Below are 17,162 nucleotides of genomic sequence, written 5' to 3'. Positions count from 1 at the left end.
ATTTGTATCAGGGATCGGACCAGATTAAATTAGAAATAGTTGCTCTCCGGATTTGACCATCGGGGGGGGGGGGGGGTGAATTCGGAAAAAATAGAAAAAATGAAGTATTTTTAACTTACGAACGAGTGATGGGATCTTAATGGAATTTGATGTTTGGAAGGATATCGTGTCTCAGAACTCTTATTTTAAATCCCGAATGGATTCGGTGACATTGGGGGGAATTGAGGGGGGGGTACCTAAAATCTTGGAAAACGCTTAGAGTGGAGGGATCGGGATGAAACTTGGTGGGAAAAATAAGCACAAGTACTAGATACGTGATTGACATAACCGGAACGGATCCGCTCTGTTTGGGGGAGTTGGGGGATTAATTCTGAACAAATTAGAAAAATGAGGTATATTTAACTTACGAAGGAGTGATCGGATCTTAATGAAATTTGAAGTTTGGAAGGATACCGTGTCTCAGGGCTCTTATTTTAAATTCTGCTTGGGTCTGGTGACGTTGGGGGACTTAAGGGAGGAGGGAACCTAAAATCTTGGAAAACGCTTAGAGTGGAGGGTTCGGGATGAAACTTGGTGGGAAAAATAAGCACAAGTCCTAGACCCGTGATTGACATAACCGGGACGGATCCGTTCTCTTTGGGGGAGTGGGGCAGGAGGGTTAATTCTGAAAAATTAGGAAAATGAGGTATTTTTAACTTACGAAGGAGTGATCGAATCTTAATGAAATTTGATGTTTCGAAGGATATAATGTCTCAGTGCTCTTATATAAAATTTCAACCTTATCCGGTGAAGGGGATGTTGGGGGGGACCTAAACTCTTAAAAAATGCTTAGGGTGGAGGGATGAAACTTGGTAAGAAAAATAAGCACAAGTCCTAGATACGGAATTGACATAACCAGAACGGATCTGCTCTCTTTGGGGGAGTTGGGGGGGCGAGGCTAATTCTAAAAAAATTAGAAAAAATGAGGTAGTTTTAACTTGCGAAAGAGTGATGGTATCTTAATGAAATTTCATATTCAGAAAGACCTCAAAACTCAGATCTCTTATTTTTTTTATCCCGACCGTGTCCAGTGTCATTAGGGGGGGGGGGGGAGCGAAAATCATGGAAAACGATTAAAGCGGAGAGATCATGATGAAACTTGGTGGAATGAATAAGCATAAATCCAAGATAGGTGACTGACATAACCGGATCCGCTCTCTTTGGGAGTTGGGGGGGAAAGTAATTCGGAAAAAATTAGAAAAAATGAGGTATTTGTAACTTACGAAGGGGTGATCAGATCTTAATGAAATTTGATATATAGAAGGATCTTGATCCGATCTCGGGATCGGATATATGATCCGGATCTGATCCCGACCAGATCCGGGGACTGAAGGGAGTTGGAGGGGGAGGCCGGCATTCTTGGAAAACGTGAAATCGAGGTATCTTACGAATGGGTAATCGGATCTCAATGAAACTTGATATATAGAAGAATCTTATGTCTCAGATGCTCCATTTTCAATTGGAATGGGATCCAGGGACATAGAGGGTTGGAGGGCGGAAACAGAAATGTTGAAAACCGGAAATCTTGGAAAACGCTTAGAGTGGAGATATCAGGATGAAACTTGATGGGAAGAATAAGCACAAGTTATTGATACGAGATTGACATAATTGGGACGGATCCGTTCTCTTTGGGGGAGATGGGGGTTGTTAATTTGGAAAAGTTAGAAAAATTGAGTTTAACTTAAGAACGGGTGACCGGATCTTTTTGATATTTGAAGGAACTCATGTCTCAGAGCTCTTTTTTCAAATCCCGACCAGATCTGTTGACATTGGGGGGGTGGCTGGAGGGGGAAACCAGAAATCTTGGAAAATGCTTATAAATGTCGTAGATACGTGACTGACGTAACCGGACTGGATCCGCTCCCTTTGGGGGAGTAAAATGTTGGGGTTCAGTGCTTTGGCGAGTTTTGTGCTTCTGGACGTTCTAGGACGAAGAAAATTGGTAGGCGTGTCGGGGAGCTGTACAAATTGACTTAATAAAGTCGTTTTCACCTATTCGATCATCTGGGAGGCTAAAGGGAGAGGAAAAATTAGAAAAATTGAGGTATTTTTAACTTACGAGTGGGTGATCGTATCTTAATGAATTTTAATATCTAGAAGGACCTCGTGACTCAGAGTTTTTGTTTTAAATCCCGACTGGCATTAAGCCTCTGATGTTTCTTTTAAAGCAATCTATTGATTCTTAGAATTTTGCTAGAGCTCACACCATATGAGCTCTTGGCTCTTCCGACCTCGTCACAAGTGCCATATGATCTCTTAGCTCTTGTTTTTATGTGTGTTCCTTTTGAAAAAGTCTGTTACCATGAAGTGTTCTTAACACTCAGGAGTGATTCGGGTCAATAGTGACGGAAATTCTAAAAAAAGCAGAATTTTGATGACAATTGATCAACCAAAAGAATTAGTTTTTTATGCTAATTCCAAATATATGAAGTTCTGTTCATGTTACCCCTTAGAAGTTACGAGCCAACGAAATTTTTTTCCTGATTATGAAAAAGGGGGAAACACTACCAGAAAGTCAAGTGACCTGAGTGAAAATCACACCTTCATATTCAGTCTATCAGAGAACCATATTGTTAAGGTTTCAAGCTCCTATGTGCAAAAATGTGAAATTATACATTTTTTTTGTCAGAAGAAAGATTGCAGGTGCGCGTTATTTTTATTTATTCTTTTTAGTCTTTCTCAGTGATGACCGTATCGAGTGCGTAATCGTAGAAGATCGAGCGAGATTTTATGTGATCTAAGATCAATGGTTCTAGTACCCTTTTTAAGGGACCAAAAAGATTGGAGGGCAACTAGCCCCGCACGTACCGTTTCCCCCAGAGTCATCCGACAAAAATTTTGAGATTTTTGAAATTTTCAACATGGTTGAAAGATCCAATAACTATGCCTTTGGGGATGACGTGACCTACCTATCCCTATAGTCTCTGGGGAAAAGGTTGTAAGTTACACAGTTGGCTAATTATTTGAGCATGGCATTTGCTATTGGGAAATATACTGAAATTGTTTGGGGCGTATTTTCCGTGGAAATGGAAGTATCCTGGGGAGTTTCCAGGGTAAATTTTACAAGGGAGGGAGGGAAGGGGATTTCCCGGCATGAAACGATCAGAAATTGAGTAAAGAAAAAACTTTTTTCCTCTGAAAGTAAGAAGCAACATTAAAACTTAAATTTAACCGAAACCATTCCATATATTTAGGAGGCTGGCGCTTCCTCAACCCTCGCTCTTTACGCTAATGTTTGACTTTATGTCACAATCCTTTAAGAAAGACGTTAAGTTTAAAGACTTATAGAACTTTAAACTTTAGCGTAAAGAACGAGGGTTGAGAAAAGGGCTTTAATTTACTGTAATTTGAAAACAAACATTGCTTTATTTTTTTTATTTAATGCTTACCAGCTTAACCAGTAGTTTTTAATTCAAGCAGTATATTTGTTTTTTTGTGTACTTGTCTCTAAATGGCAAGTCAAGCAGATTTGCCCTATTTTCCTTTTTTTTTTTTTAATGTGCACCAGTCAAACTAACAAAAAAGGTTGGGATTGTAGATGATTATTTGAATTAATTTGAATTACTATTTTTAATGAAAATGATAGTTCGATGATGAGAAGCTGCCTAATAAGATGTACTTCTATTTTTGTTCGTTAAGCGAAAGAAAAAAGTCTTATTTTTTTTTTTAGATCAGGACACTTCGTATCGAACGAGTTCGATTGGAAATTGAAAGGGCTAGTGCCCATTTTAATAGTCGAAAGTGACTAGAGGGCAAATAACCTCCCTCCCATGTACATCATTTCCCCAAAGACATCCAATCAAAATTTTGTGATAGCCATTTTGTTCAGTATAGTTGAAAGGTCCGGAAATTATGTCTTTGAGGATGACATCCTCCCAGAGCCCTTAGGGCATGGGTTGTAAGTTATGCCCCGAGGGGATATACGACTTTTATGGAAAAGGTGGTCTTATAAACTCTGAAGGTGCCTCATTGAACCGAAAATCAGATATTCTAGTACCTTTTTAAGAGTCAAAGTGTAGCTCCCCCCACGTCGCATTTTCCGCAATGCATCCGACGGGAATTTTGAGATAACCATTTGTTCAAAAATAGTCCAAAAATGATATAATAATGCCCCTGGGGTTGAGAGAATCCCCTAGGATCTGGGTTAAGGGTTGTAAGTTTTGCCCCAGGGTCATATAAGGTTTTTGAACCTTATGTGAAGCGGTGGTCGTGTGAACTTTAGAAGAGGTTCATTTGACTGGAAATATGTAGTTCTAGTTTCCTTTTAAGTCTCAAACGTGATGGAGAGCATCTAACCCCCCCCCCCTCCCTGACATCCTCTATTCCCGAAACTCATTCAATTGAAATTGTGAGATAGCCATTTTGTTATGAATAGTCCAAAAATCATATAACAATGTCTTTAGGGTGGACAAAATCCCCCAGAGCTTATGGATAAGGGTTGTAAGCTATGCCCCGTTGCATATAAGGTTTTTATGGAACGAGTGGTCGCACAAACTCTGGATCGGATACAGCTCACTTGATCGAAAATCAGAAGTTTTAGTGACCTTTTTAAGAGTCAAAAGGGAATGGAGGGCAATCAGACCCCCCCCCCCCAAATCCTATAATTCCCCAAAACATATCCGATCGAAATTTTAAGAAAGCTATTTTGTTCAGCATTGTTGAAAGGTCCAGTAACTTTGTCTTTGGGAATATTAACCTCCCCACAATCCCCAGAACAGGGGCTGTAAGTTAGGCAATTCGTTCATTGGTTACAAATAGTAAATGAGTGTGTATGGTGTGCATGTTTGAACTTAATTTTCCAATAGGACGAAGGGTATTCATGTGAGCCTTTCAGAGAATGTGGAGGGGAGGGCTGAACTAAATCAAAACATGTTATATGTATACAGATTGTCAAAAGGGTGTAACACACGAATAAATGAGTATATTAATTTGGAAAATTTAGGAAATTATAAGGGAGATCATCAAAAAGTCAATATTTGCATGCTACCAATACTACTACAACTACCACCACTACTACTATCACGCAACTCCATTTACAATATCGAGGGGAAATTTGAATTAAATCAAAAGGCGCTATGTGCATGCACATTGTCAAAATAACGTATCTCAAGAATTGATTTGGGTATTAAGTTGGAACTTCCAGAGAATACTTAAAGGGGAATATCATATCACCAAAAGGCAATGTGTGCACACTACTACTAGTACTACTGTTATTGCTACATTTACTACTACTACTTCTATTGCAACTACTTGTAAGGCTAAGAGCATTGAAATGAAAATTTCAAAAAGTATATGAACATACAAGTTATCAGAAGGACATATCCGCAGTGTCTAAGCAATGGTTAATTGTATCAAAATGAAATTTCCAAGACTTGATGAGAGGTATGTTCTACTGACCAAAAGGCAATATGTGAATACTACACTGCTAGTACTACTACCGCTATTCAATACTATTACTAGTAATACCAACACTGCTACTTTGACTACTACTAACACTATGTTTAAGGGTATGAAGGTACAATTTTTAATAAATTTTGAGGGAGGGGGAATGAACTGAGTCACAACACGCCAGCTGTATGTAGGTTTTCAGAAGGGTGTAACAGCAATATCTTAAGAACAGTTAAATGTGTGAGGTTATAACTAACAGGGCTTTTTGTGAGGGATGTTGAACTAACTAAAAGGAAATATTTATATCCTAATGCTACAGCTTCTACACATACTACTACTACTGTTACTATTATTACTACTCGTATTGCTTCTACCGCCACTAAAGCTTAGACTACTACAATTAATTCTACTGCTACTACTTCTATTAAAATTAAGGGTATTAAGGCGAAAAATTTGGGATGTCCAGAGACCGTATGGAGCTAATTCAAAACATACTATGCTCACTCAGGTTGTCAAGTGGACGCATCAGAAAGGTTTCGGAAACGGCTGATGATATTAAGCTGAAACTTTCAGCGTGTGTTGAAGGGGATGGGAAGAAACCAAAGGTGCTATGTGCATACTGTTACTAATGCTGCTACAACTATTGCTGCTGTGCAAGCTGAGGGTATTAAGGTGAAGCTTTTAAGGAATATTTAGCCGGATGTTGAAGTAAATCCAAATAAACTATGAGCATGTGGACTGTCAAAAACGTGACAAAACAATATTTGAAGAACAATTTTTATTATTAATTTAAATCTTTAGGGGTAAGCTGTGGGGGATTTTGAACTAGCTAGAAGGCACTATTTTTATGTTTTTAATACTAACACTGCAGTTGCTGTAACTAATCACGGTAATGGTATTATACTCGACGTAGATAACTTCGAAGACAACACTGCCTTTCCATGATGAAAATGTAACAGCTCAAAATAGGGATGAAACCTTTTAATTGACAGTGAACAGATATAAAATTTTTTAACTGGATATTTCAAACACATATACAGTGTTCATTATCAGCAGTAAAACTACTGCTGATGATGAACACTGTATATGTGTTGGAAATATACAGTTAAAATTCTATATCTGTTCAGTGTCAATTAAAAGGTTTCATCCCTATTTTGAACTGTTATATTTTCGTCAAGGGTATTATGGCGAAACTTGTTGAGAACGTTTGGGAGGAGCTTCAGTTAAACTAAAAATTCATATTCATGGAGGTTTTCAAAAGGGCATATTAGCAATATCATAGGCAGCATCACTCTATAACAGCTAGAAATATCATTGAAACTTTTAAAGGAGCTAATGCAATTCAAAATTAAAAGTTCCGATGACCTTTTTAAGAGTAAAAAGAGATTGGAGGGCAAGCAGCCCTTCTCTTAATCCCATTCTTTTTCCAAACGCATCGTCAAAATTTTGAGATATCCATTCTGTTCGGCATTGCAGAACGATCCAGCAACTATGTCTTTAGGGATATTGGACATATCAACCCCCCCCCCCCACAATTAGGAAACAGACCCATTATGCTTACATTTTAAATGTTGCTATAAACTAAATAAAAATGGATTGTGTTAATGGTTGCCAATAAGACACCTCAGCAATACATCGAGAACGAATGGGGCCATTCAGTTCAAATAGTGTAAGTGTATCCAGGTTGTCAACGAACATAGATAGATTCTTTTAGAAATGATATTAAGTTTTATTTTTCCGGTCAACTTCAGGAGTTATAAAATTACATTTTTCTAACATATAAATAGCAACCCAAATTAGGGATTCTTATAGAAAAAACTGAAAAGATATATATTTTTTTCCGTGAAAAAAACTATGTCAATAAAAAAGGAACAGACATTAATTTAAAAAACTTTCCACAAAACAAGAGGTCCATTGAGCCAAAAATGAGCATAAATAAACTCAAATAACCTTGCGAGCGTAAAACCACTATCAATAAATAAATGAAGCTCAAAACCGACAGAAATTACTATAAATAGCCAAATCAAACTCAAAAGGAGCAAAAATTAACACCAGTAGGGCTGATAACCCTGATGCCTTCTCAAGACTAGTACATAATTTACGCTATACTGAAAACGAATAAATTTAAATGTTTTCCTATTTTTTACTTTCATAAATAAAAAAATATCAAAACTTTATGGAATAAATATCTGTATATGTCAACTAAACTGAAAACTCACGGTCATTTTTTTTTCAGTAAAGTGCAAATTATGTTCTGGTCTCTAAGGCATGAGGTTTGTCAGCCCTGTTCATGTTAATCTCTGCTTGTTTTGAGTTTAACTCGGTTATTTATTGTGATTTCTCTTCGTTTTGGGTTTCATTTTCTTATTGATTGCGATTTGTGGTAGTTTTATGCTTGGAAAGTTATTTGACTTTATTTCTGGTCATAAATGGCTCAATGGAGCTCTTTACTTTTCTTTGCAAAACCTGTTTTGTGGAGAGTTTTTTAAAGTAATTATATATATAATGTTTTTTAGTGAATGCAATAATATTTTATGGTTGGTTTAAAAATGTTTATCCGCTATTTAGACGGTCTTATTTCTGTTTAAATTGAACTTCTTCTCTTAGATTTAATTGGAACTGTTCTTGTGGAACAATGGAACGGTAATGTTGTCATCATTTTGTCTTTTTTCGGTCCATAGAACATTTCGTTGGATGGAATTTCATATTTCAATTTTTTTTTTTTCAGCTGTTTCAACATACCCTGGAAGTTTTCCAAGTTCTCAGTCAAGCAGTGTGCCAGCATGCAAATTCTTTCCGAATTGTATTAACCCAAGCTGCCCTTTTTTTCACCCAAAGGTTAGTTACTGTTGTGCTTTTCTGTTTTTCTCTTTAAACTAAACCAGTGAGTCCCAAAATTACCGTTCCCTGATTGGCAATGAAGCGACTCAGAGGGTCGTTATGGCAACAGATTCGTTATAGTTCCTGTAAATAGTGCAGCATTGGAGTCAGTTTATTTGGGGAGGGATATATTTACCCCAGTTTCTCACACCCTACTCTCCTCCCTCATAAATTTTGAAAATCACCTCTTTAGAACTGTGACTAAAAAATTTTATTAAAAAATCTGTCCATAGATTTGAAAAATACGTCTCCCCCCCTAATTTTTTGTGAATTGAAGCCACTTTGGTGCAGTACATATTCATTGCAATTAGTTAAACATGTTATTTGAGATTACTGCTGAAAAAAAAGAGTCAAGGATTACCAAATTTAAAAAAATTAGGATTAACGGATTGACCGAAGGATTAAGGAATTAAAAAAGATTATGCGAAGAATGAACACACCTGGTTCATTCTTATCAACAAGTTGATTTCCAATGTTTGCATTTTTTTTCTTTTGTAACTCTTTTAATAACATTTTTTCTTTTATATTTTTTTTCTTTTATTCTTTTTCTTATAATTTTCAAACAATAGTTCCGTTATTTACAATATAAGTCTTTCTAATTTACATTTAGACAATTATTATTTCAACTTTATAATGGTAGACTCAGACACACTGGTAACGCGCTTTTTTAGCCTGGAAAATGATGGAGTATTCATACCTTAATGAGGGTAGTTCAAGCCCCCGACCCCTCCACCCTTTGGTTTTAGTCCGAAGGACTCCCTTCCCCCCCCCCAAAAAAAAGAGAAAAATAGTGACTTAAAGTGCACCTTTGCTTTTTTAGCCTCCCTTCCCCCTTTGTCATAATCTAATGGAATAGAATAGAATATATTTATTCACTACAATAGCCGGAGCCAGCATTAACATGTCATGATAAAAATAATTTATACCTTCGAAAACACTCACAGGAAAATTTAATCAAACACATATTAATCAAACATCAAATATTAGTCATGTCAATATTATTAAAATGACGGGTAAATATGGGACAAATGATTTACGATATCTCTCAGTACTATAGGCTGAGCAAGTCAGTAACTGTGGACAATTTTTTTTATTTGTCGGAGTCTAGTAACTGATCCTTCAGTTGGGGGGCTCTCAAGGTTGGGTAGTAGACGACAATGAGTTGGGGAATTCAAACAATTTAATCCAAATCTATATGTTAAACCATGTCTATGACTATCAAGTGAGTCCAAATTGAGTTGTTTCAGTGCATCCTCGTATGTTGAGTAGTTTTGTCCAAGTATAATTTTTACAGCTCTTTTTTGTATCGTCTCAAGTCTATCTGTTTAATCTTTTGTCAATCCTGGATGCCGAGCAGGACATACATACTCAAGAGAAGGTCTAACATAGCTGCAGTATATGGACTTTAAAACCTCAGTTGGCATACCAAATCTTTTTAGGTTGGAAAATGAATGTAAAAGCGAGGCGCCTTTTTTAGTCAGATAGTCAACGTGCAAATTCCATCTTAAATCATCGTCCAAAAGTATCCCAAGTATTTTAACAGTTTTCTCTGTCGGCAGTAGGGAATTATGAGAAGAGTGGTTGTTACCCTTTAGGAAGGAAAACGTCATATAAGAGATCTTAGTTTCACCGACCGTCAGTTTCACCTTTCCTAATTCAGCTTTTAGATCATGATAGATTTCGATCAAGTCAGACTGTTCAGCAGTCGGAGGGCTTAGTCGCAGTGATAAAACAGTTAAATCATCAGCAAATTTAAAACGCTCACCAATTCTTGTTAAAATACGATTAAAAACAATAAGAAAAGAAAGCGGGCCTAATTTTGTCCCTTTTGGCGAACCACAAAAAATATTTACAAATTCAGATGGATCATGATCAGGGAGTTGGACACACTGAGATCTTTCAAAGAGAAAACTAGCGAGTATTCGTACAACAAATGAACGGGCACCCATAGCCTTGCTTTTTCCACAACTACGTTATGATCAAGACTATCTGCAATGAACAGCACTATGCCCAGATCTAAATCCAAATTGTTGGTAATCAATATTATCATTTATGTCCTCAAATAAACAATCAAAAATAAAACTTTCAAATACTTTTGAAAGAGCTGGTGTTTTCGAAATCTGCCTCATATCGGTAATATCTTCAGGTGCCTTGCATTTGGGGATTGGCGTTACATTCGCCTGTTTAAAAATACATGGGAAAACACCATCAATAAAACATTGGTTAAAAATTACCGTTAAAGGAGTAGATAAAAGGTTAGCACACTCAATAATCAATTTAATCGGTATCTCACTAGGATAACTAGATTTACGAGAATCAAGTGCCTTCAAGTATAGTGGTATTTGAAACTGAATCATTCGGTGGTAATTTTCTTAGTTGCGGATGAATTTTACAAATTGATGCAAAAAAATCATTAATTTCACTAGGTAACATGGGTTTACCATTGACATCTCTCGCTTCAACTTTGGTTAGTTTTTTTGCTGATAATGTTCTGAACTAAATCATGGTACTTCCTTGGGTTGGATTTACATATTTTGCTTATTATTTTAGACCCATACTGCTTACGTGAACATCTTATTTTATGTACGATTTAATTTCTTACTTTTTTGAAATCTTTTACGGGTCCAATTAAATGCAATTCGTTTCTCACTTCTATAAGATTCCGAATCTCTTGAGTAATCCATGATTTATCATTAGATTTCACGTATATTTTATGGCACTTGGTATTAACCAAGTGACATATAGCAATCGCAAATTCTGTCGGTCCCGGTTTTGCTACTTTAGGCACTTCCAGGTAAGCTAGGACGATGAAATCTGGCAAGCGTATCAGGGACCGGACCAGATTAAATTAGAAATAATTTTTCTAATCGAAAAAAGATTAGAAATCGTTTTCCCGATTTGACCATCTGGGGGGGGGGAGTGGGGGGCCGGTTAATTCGGAAAAAATAGAAAAAATTAAGTATTTTTGACTTATGAGCGGGTGACGGGATCTTTAAAAAATTGATGTTTGGAATGGTATTGCGTCTCAGAGCTCTTATTTTAAATCCCTACCGGATCTGATGAAATTGGGGGGAGTTGGAGGGGGAAACCTAAAATCTTGGAAAACACTTAGAGTGGAGGGATCGGGATGAAACTTGATGTGAAAAATAAGCACAAGTCCAAGATACATGATTGACATAATCGGAACGGATCCGCTCTCTTTGGGGTAGTGGGGGGGGGGTAATTCTGAAAAATTAGAAAAAATGAGGTATTTTTAACTTACGAACGGGTGATCGGATCTCAATGAAATTTGATGTGTAGAAGGATATCGTGTCTTAGAGCTCTTATTTTAAATCCCGACCGGATCTGGTGACATTGGGGGAGATTTGGGAGGGGGAAACCTAAAACTTGAAAAACACTTAGAGTGGAGTGGACATAACCGGAACGGATCTGCTCTCTTTGGGGTAGTTGGGGGGGTTATTTCTGAAAAAATTAGAAAAAATGAGGCATTTATAACTTACGAGTGGGTGATCGGATCTTAAGGAATTTTGATATTTAGAAGGACATCGTGATTCAGAGCTCTTATTTTAAATCCTGACCGGTATTAAGCCTCTTATTTTCCTTTTTAAATCAATCTATTGATTCATAGAATTTTGTTAGAGCTCATACCGTATGATCTCTTGGCTCTTAGCTCTTCTCGCCTCGTCACAAGTGCCATATGAGCTCTTAGCTCTTGTTTTTTTGTGGGAAAATTTCACAGCATTTTTCGAACAGTTCCTTACAGAATAAACTTGCCATTTTGTAACCGTCAGACAATGAGAGAATATCATGCCAGTCGCGGTTTTTGAGCCGTTTCTTGTAGACATTTACTAGTTCAGGGGTGAAAGGCCTGTACACCATAGGCCATCTAACTGGTCATCTAAGAGCTAAAGTGTTATGTACACCTTACTGAAAACGAATTAAATTTGGAGTAGTTCTTCCTTTTTAACGGCAACATAAAAACGTGACACTATGTAGTTTTACTAGCCTAGTAATGTACAAATTTAACCTCAACGTTTTTTTTTCCATCCAATGATTTCAATCTCTTCTGTCGTAGAGTAAGGTGTATTTTACATTGCTGACATCAGTCCTTGTTCCTTTGCTGTATTTTGCTATTTGATTGATCTTAAAATCTAAAAAGAATTCATTCACAGGGGGCTCTAAACAATATTTTATTCTAGAAAGTGGACAGTAGGTTAAATAAGTTTGGGAGCCTCTGGACTATATTTTTGGAAACTTCAACTGTTTTGCTGGTAAACATGGTAGAGTTTTCACAACAGCACGGAGCAAATTGAGTCAAACTATCTGCTTCTTAGTCAAAATTTATTCATTCAAATTTAGGAAAGTTTTAGGATACCCCCCCCCCCGCTTTATATTGATACAAAAACCATCAAACGAAAATTGGTTTTGGCATATTAGATTAATCTATTCTATTTAATTTGCATAACTTATTTGTAAGTCCTTAGAACGAAAGATTTTAGACTTCAGTGAATTTTTGTTTTTCAACCCTTTTGAAGGTTGAAAGGTACAACCAACTTTTTCTGCATTTTTATCTTTCAATCTTTTGAAAACTTATACTTTCATCCTGGTTTTAAATTTATAGATTTGCTTGCCTAAGAATCCTGATTAAGGCCACAGCTTTAATCTTTTGATAATAATGATAGTCATTTTATTTTTGGTCGCTCATACAGAGAAAAAAGAGGAAAGCGGACTGATAGAAAACAAGAAAGAAGAAAGCAAGGACACTTCAGTAGCAAAGAATAAAATTCAACAATACCTTTTTTTTTTATTTACACTCGTAAATCGGGCGTGGGGGCTGAAACTCAAATAATTTTTCAGACTTCTCTTTTGGGTACCTTTTGTTTGACAGATGGTACTACGAGAATTGGGTATTCTATATTTTGAGATCTTAAGACGGGTTGGTGGCAATTGTTTGCAAGAACTTAAGGTTTTACTGTAAAAAGACCAGGGTTATAGTCTATCAGTTTACGTGAACATTTTCTTACTAACGGTGATGATTAAAGTAGGTGAGGATGAGCGGCAGTTTCGCAAAGCTGTGCGAGAACTTTTCAAGAATCTTCCTGTTCAGTTTACAAAGGCATGCTTGCTCTACTGTGAGCAAATATTGTTGTTAATTTTCTCAATTGTCAAATAAAAAGCCGTTGTATTTCAGGCGGTCTTTCTGTTAAGTTTTCATCTTCCTGTTCAATTTACGAAGTTCCTGTTAAGTTTGCTCTAGTGTGAGCAAATACTCTTGTTAATTTTCTCTGCCAAATAACAAGAACAAGCCATTTTTTGTATCTAGTTTTCAGACGGTCTTTTTTCTCTAGTAGAGAAGCAGCTTAAAATCAGGAGGTTGTCACTGTTAGAAAGCTGGCCTTGGTCAACATTTTTTTTTAGCTAGATGTCAGGGTGTTAAACAGGATGGATCTCAATACAATTCTTTGCCGAAGACCTCGAATAAGTCTAATTGGTCGGCTCAGCTAAACTCCTGTCTGTCTAATTTTCAGAAAACTGGCCGAATACTAGAAAATTGAACAGTGGCACGACATGGAAATTAACCCTAGATTAGAACAATTTCTGTAACACCCGAGTAGTGTTATAAAATTACTGTGAAATTGGTAAAATAAGGCACTCCCTTGGAAATATTGGGTAAAGCTGGTGTTTTAGAGTTGCCCTGTAACCACAAGACCAGTTGAGCATTTCTTTTTAAGTGTCACTTTCAGCTTTTACTGAAAATTCAAATTTTGTTCTGATTTTCCTGGGTAGAATAGGGTACTCCCTTGGATATATAGGATAAAATTAGTGTTTTAGAGTTGCCCTGTAGCCACAAGACCAGTTGAGCATTTTTTTTTAAGTGTCACTTTCAGCTTTTACTGAAAATTTAAATTTTTTTCGGATTTTCCTGGGTAAAATAGGGTACTCCCTTGGATATACAGGGTAAAACTGGTGTTTTAGAGTTGCCCTGTAGCCACAAGACCATTTGAGCATTTCTTTTTAAGCATCAATTTCATCTTTTAATGAAAAGTTAATTTTTTTTCTGATTTTCCTGGGTAAAATAAGGTACTCCCTTAGAAATGTAGGGTAAAATTGGTGTTTTAGAGTTGCCTTGTAGCCACAATGCCAGTTGAGCAGTACTTTTTAAGCATCACTTTCAGCTTTTACTGAAAAATCAAATTTTTTCTGATTCACCTGGGTAAAATAAGGTACTCCCTTGGAAATATAGGGTAAAATTGGTGTTTTAGAGTTGCCTTGTAGCCACAATGCCAGTTGAGCAGTACTTTTTAAGCATCACTTTCAGCTTTTACTGAAAAATCAACTTTTTTCTGAAACAACTGAGTAAAATAAGGTACTCCTTGGAAATATAGGGTAGAATTGGTGTTTTAGAGTTGCCTTGTAGCCACAATGCCAGTTGAGCAGTACTTTTTAAGCATCACTTTCAGCTTTTACTGAAAAATCAAATTTTTTCTGATTCACCTGAGTAAAATAAGGTACTCCTTGGAAATATAGGGTAGAATTGGTGTTTTAGAGTTGCCTTGTAGCCACAATGCTAGTTGAGCAGTACTTTTTAAGCATCACTTTGAGCTTTTCACCGAAATTTTTAATTTTTACTGATTTTCCTAGGCTTAAAAAACGTAATACCCCTTCATCTTGAGTTTCATCAATTTAATTAACAGTCTAATTTATCCCTTTGGTAATCTTGTGCCTAGGGTAATACCTTGGCACTTGGACAGTGTCTAATTTCGGAAAAAGATTTTGTAAAAAAAATTATTATTTGGGGGTAAAATTATATTAGCAATTTTTTGTTTCTATATTTAAACCTGAGAAATGTTACCCTAACTGCCTTGCATATTTGAAAAGCCTTATTCAACTGCATTTCTCGTATCGTATCTATGTTATTTTTCATTTATTTATAAAAGTCCTGAATGATTTCCAATTGAAGGAACCCACTCCAAATTTTATTCGACCACCCTTTCCACATTGTCATAAGGAAGGATTTGAAGGTTATTGGAACTGAATGAGAGGTGGTAAACAATGAAGCTTTAAATAAATTGGGGGTGGGGAGGAGCGTACGCAGCTGTATTGGTCTTAGCTGCAGTGAGTTTGTAGCGGTAGCAGCTGTATAAACCAAATCCTTGTTGTCGCTATTTGCTGGGCTAGCAGAAATAATTATGACAGATAAATAGAAAAAGAGAGATACCCTTTTCATTAGCTTGTTTGTTTAGTTTCCAATTAGGGGGTGTAAATGGTTGTTTTTCCAAGTTTTTGTTTGTATTAAGCATTTTCCCTCGCTACTACTCCTGCTGCTAACAACTCACTGCAGCACTAAGCCCGGGACCAACTCAGCTTTTTACGCTCCTCCTCCGACCCAATCTACTCAAAGCTTCATCCTTTACTCCTCCCATGAAGTGCCAATGTCCTTTAATACCCTTCTTAAGACTACCTCCTGCCCCATTCGAGGACGAGATGGATAGCCAAAAAGTCCAATCTTTGACAATTGAGTATTCTCCGTCTGTAAAACATGGCCTAGCCGTCTTACCCATTTTTTCATTATAACCCTAGAAAGTGAAATTGAACTACATTTTTCGTACACCTCATTGTTGGGCATATGGTAAATAAATGTGTGCCTAAAACGATCCTTAAACAATCCCTTTGAAAAAGATTTAAAAGATCTGTCTCTGTCAATCCGATTGCCTATGTTTCAGAATTAAACTTGAGCGGTGTCACCATCGTAGCTTCTGATATTCTCATCTTGGTTCGCAGACCTAAAAGCAAATTAATAATTTTAGTTTTACTAAGTACTACATAACATCTAAGTGATTATAACTATTTTTTTTCAGATTTGCCGATACGGCCTGGCGTGTACGCGTCCCGATTGTACATTCACTCATCCAGTCGTACCTAAAGCTACACATAAGCCAGTAATTTCGCAAAATCAAAAATGGATAGCCCCAAATCTGAAATAATCGTAAATTTTCGTTTTTTTTTTCATTTTTCAGTGTTATTTAATTAAATAAAACCCGGTCTAAACAATTGTGTCTCTTTATTTGTTCTCTCGTATATAACTGAATTATATCTTATGCAATTTAGGTGGTATACCTCTCATCCTCCATAATTCCACTTCGATAAAGTGTGAGGGACGTCAAAATAAAATATCTTATGCCCCCTGTGCCCATCTTAGCCGTTGAACCGTGAAAACAATGAGCAGATCTAATTAGTTAAGGGGGGAATTAAAATTGAATTAAAATCGAATAGTTGTGGGCATCAAGCCATGGTTAATTGTAGAAAAAGCCAAGACAGATAGTCCGATTGAATGAGAGGCAAATCTGGAATTAACCCCCCCCCCCCCTATTAGGATTGTATAAAAATGATGTTAGTTCATTTGTTAATAGATAAGTCTATTATCCGTCTTTGCGTCATTCCTAGGGCAGAAGAACTAGGTAGGTAGTCATAGAACCTATAGTTTTCCAAGTGTTTGTTTAAATGACACGGATAAACGGCGGGAGTAAGTATGCCTCTCTTATTGGACCAATACTTGTTTGTTATCTTTTAGCAAGGCACTCCGCCTAGAGTCTCAGGTATGTTGACCAAGAATCTAAAATTGACATATGACCATTAGATTGCCTGGAATGACAGGTAAACAAGGCATGCCTACCTATGGTCAACCAAGGCAGGTTGAACCAAGAATTTAGAATTGACACAGGACCGTTAATTTGTGTGGAATGACAGATATGTTTATGTTCCATGTTAAATATTTTTAGCTTGTTCGATGACAACAAACGTGTAACGGCGTGTAATTGTGTTTTTTATAATCTGTGTTCACTTATTTTTTTATG

The 17,162-nt window shown here is 36.6% G+C and overlaps 1 protein-coding gene across 1 annotated transcript in view; it reads left to right on the top strand.

Annotated features, from left to right (window-relative positions):
- Positions 1 to 16,359, top strand: part of LOC136029558 (zinc finger CCCH domain-containing protein 14-like) — a 54,448-nt gene extending 38,089 nt beyond the window's left edge. Inside the window, exons 12-13 of the mRNA XM_065708037.1 lie at positions 8,156 to 8,265; positions 16,167 to 16,359. Of these exons, the coding sequence (XP_065564109.1) occupies positions 8,156 to 8,265; positions 16,167 to 16,292 (236 nt within the window). The 3' untranslated portion in view covers positions 16,293 to 16,359. The remainder of the gene's footprint in view (positions 1 to 8,155; positions 8,266 to 16,166) is intronic.
- Positions 16,360 to 17,162: the final 803 nt, after the last annotated feature.

The sequence above is a fragment of the Artemia franciscana genome, chromosome 7 (genome assembly GCF_032884065.1).
Source record: "Artemia franciscana chromosome 7, ASM3288406v1, whole genome shotgun sequence".
Taxonomy (NCBI): Eukaryota; Metazoa; Arthropoda; class Branchiopoda; order Anostraca; family Artemiidae; genus Artemia; species Artemia franciscana.
The sequence above is the reverse complement of the archived record's forward strand: the minus strand, read 5'-3'. Positions and strand labels throughout refer to the sequence as shown.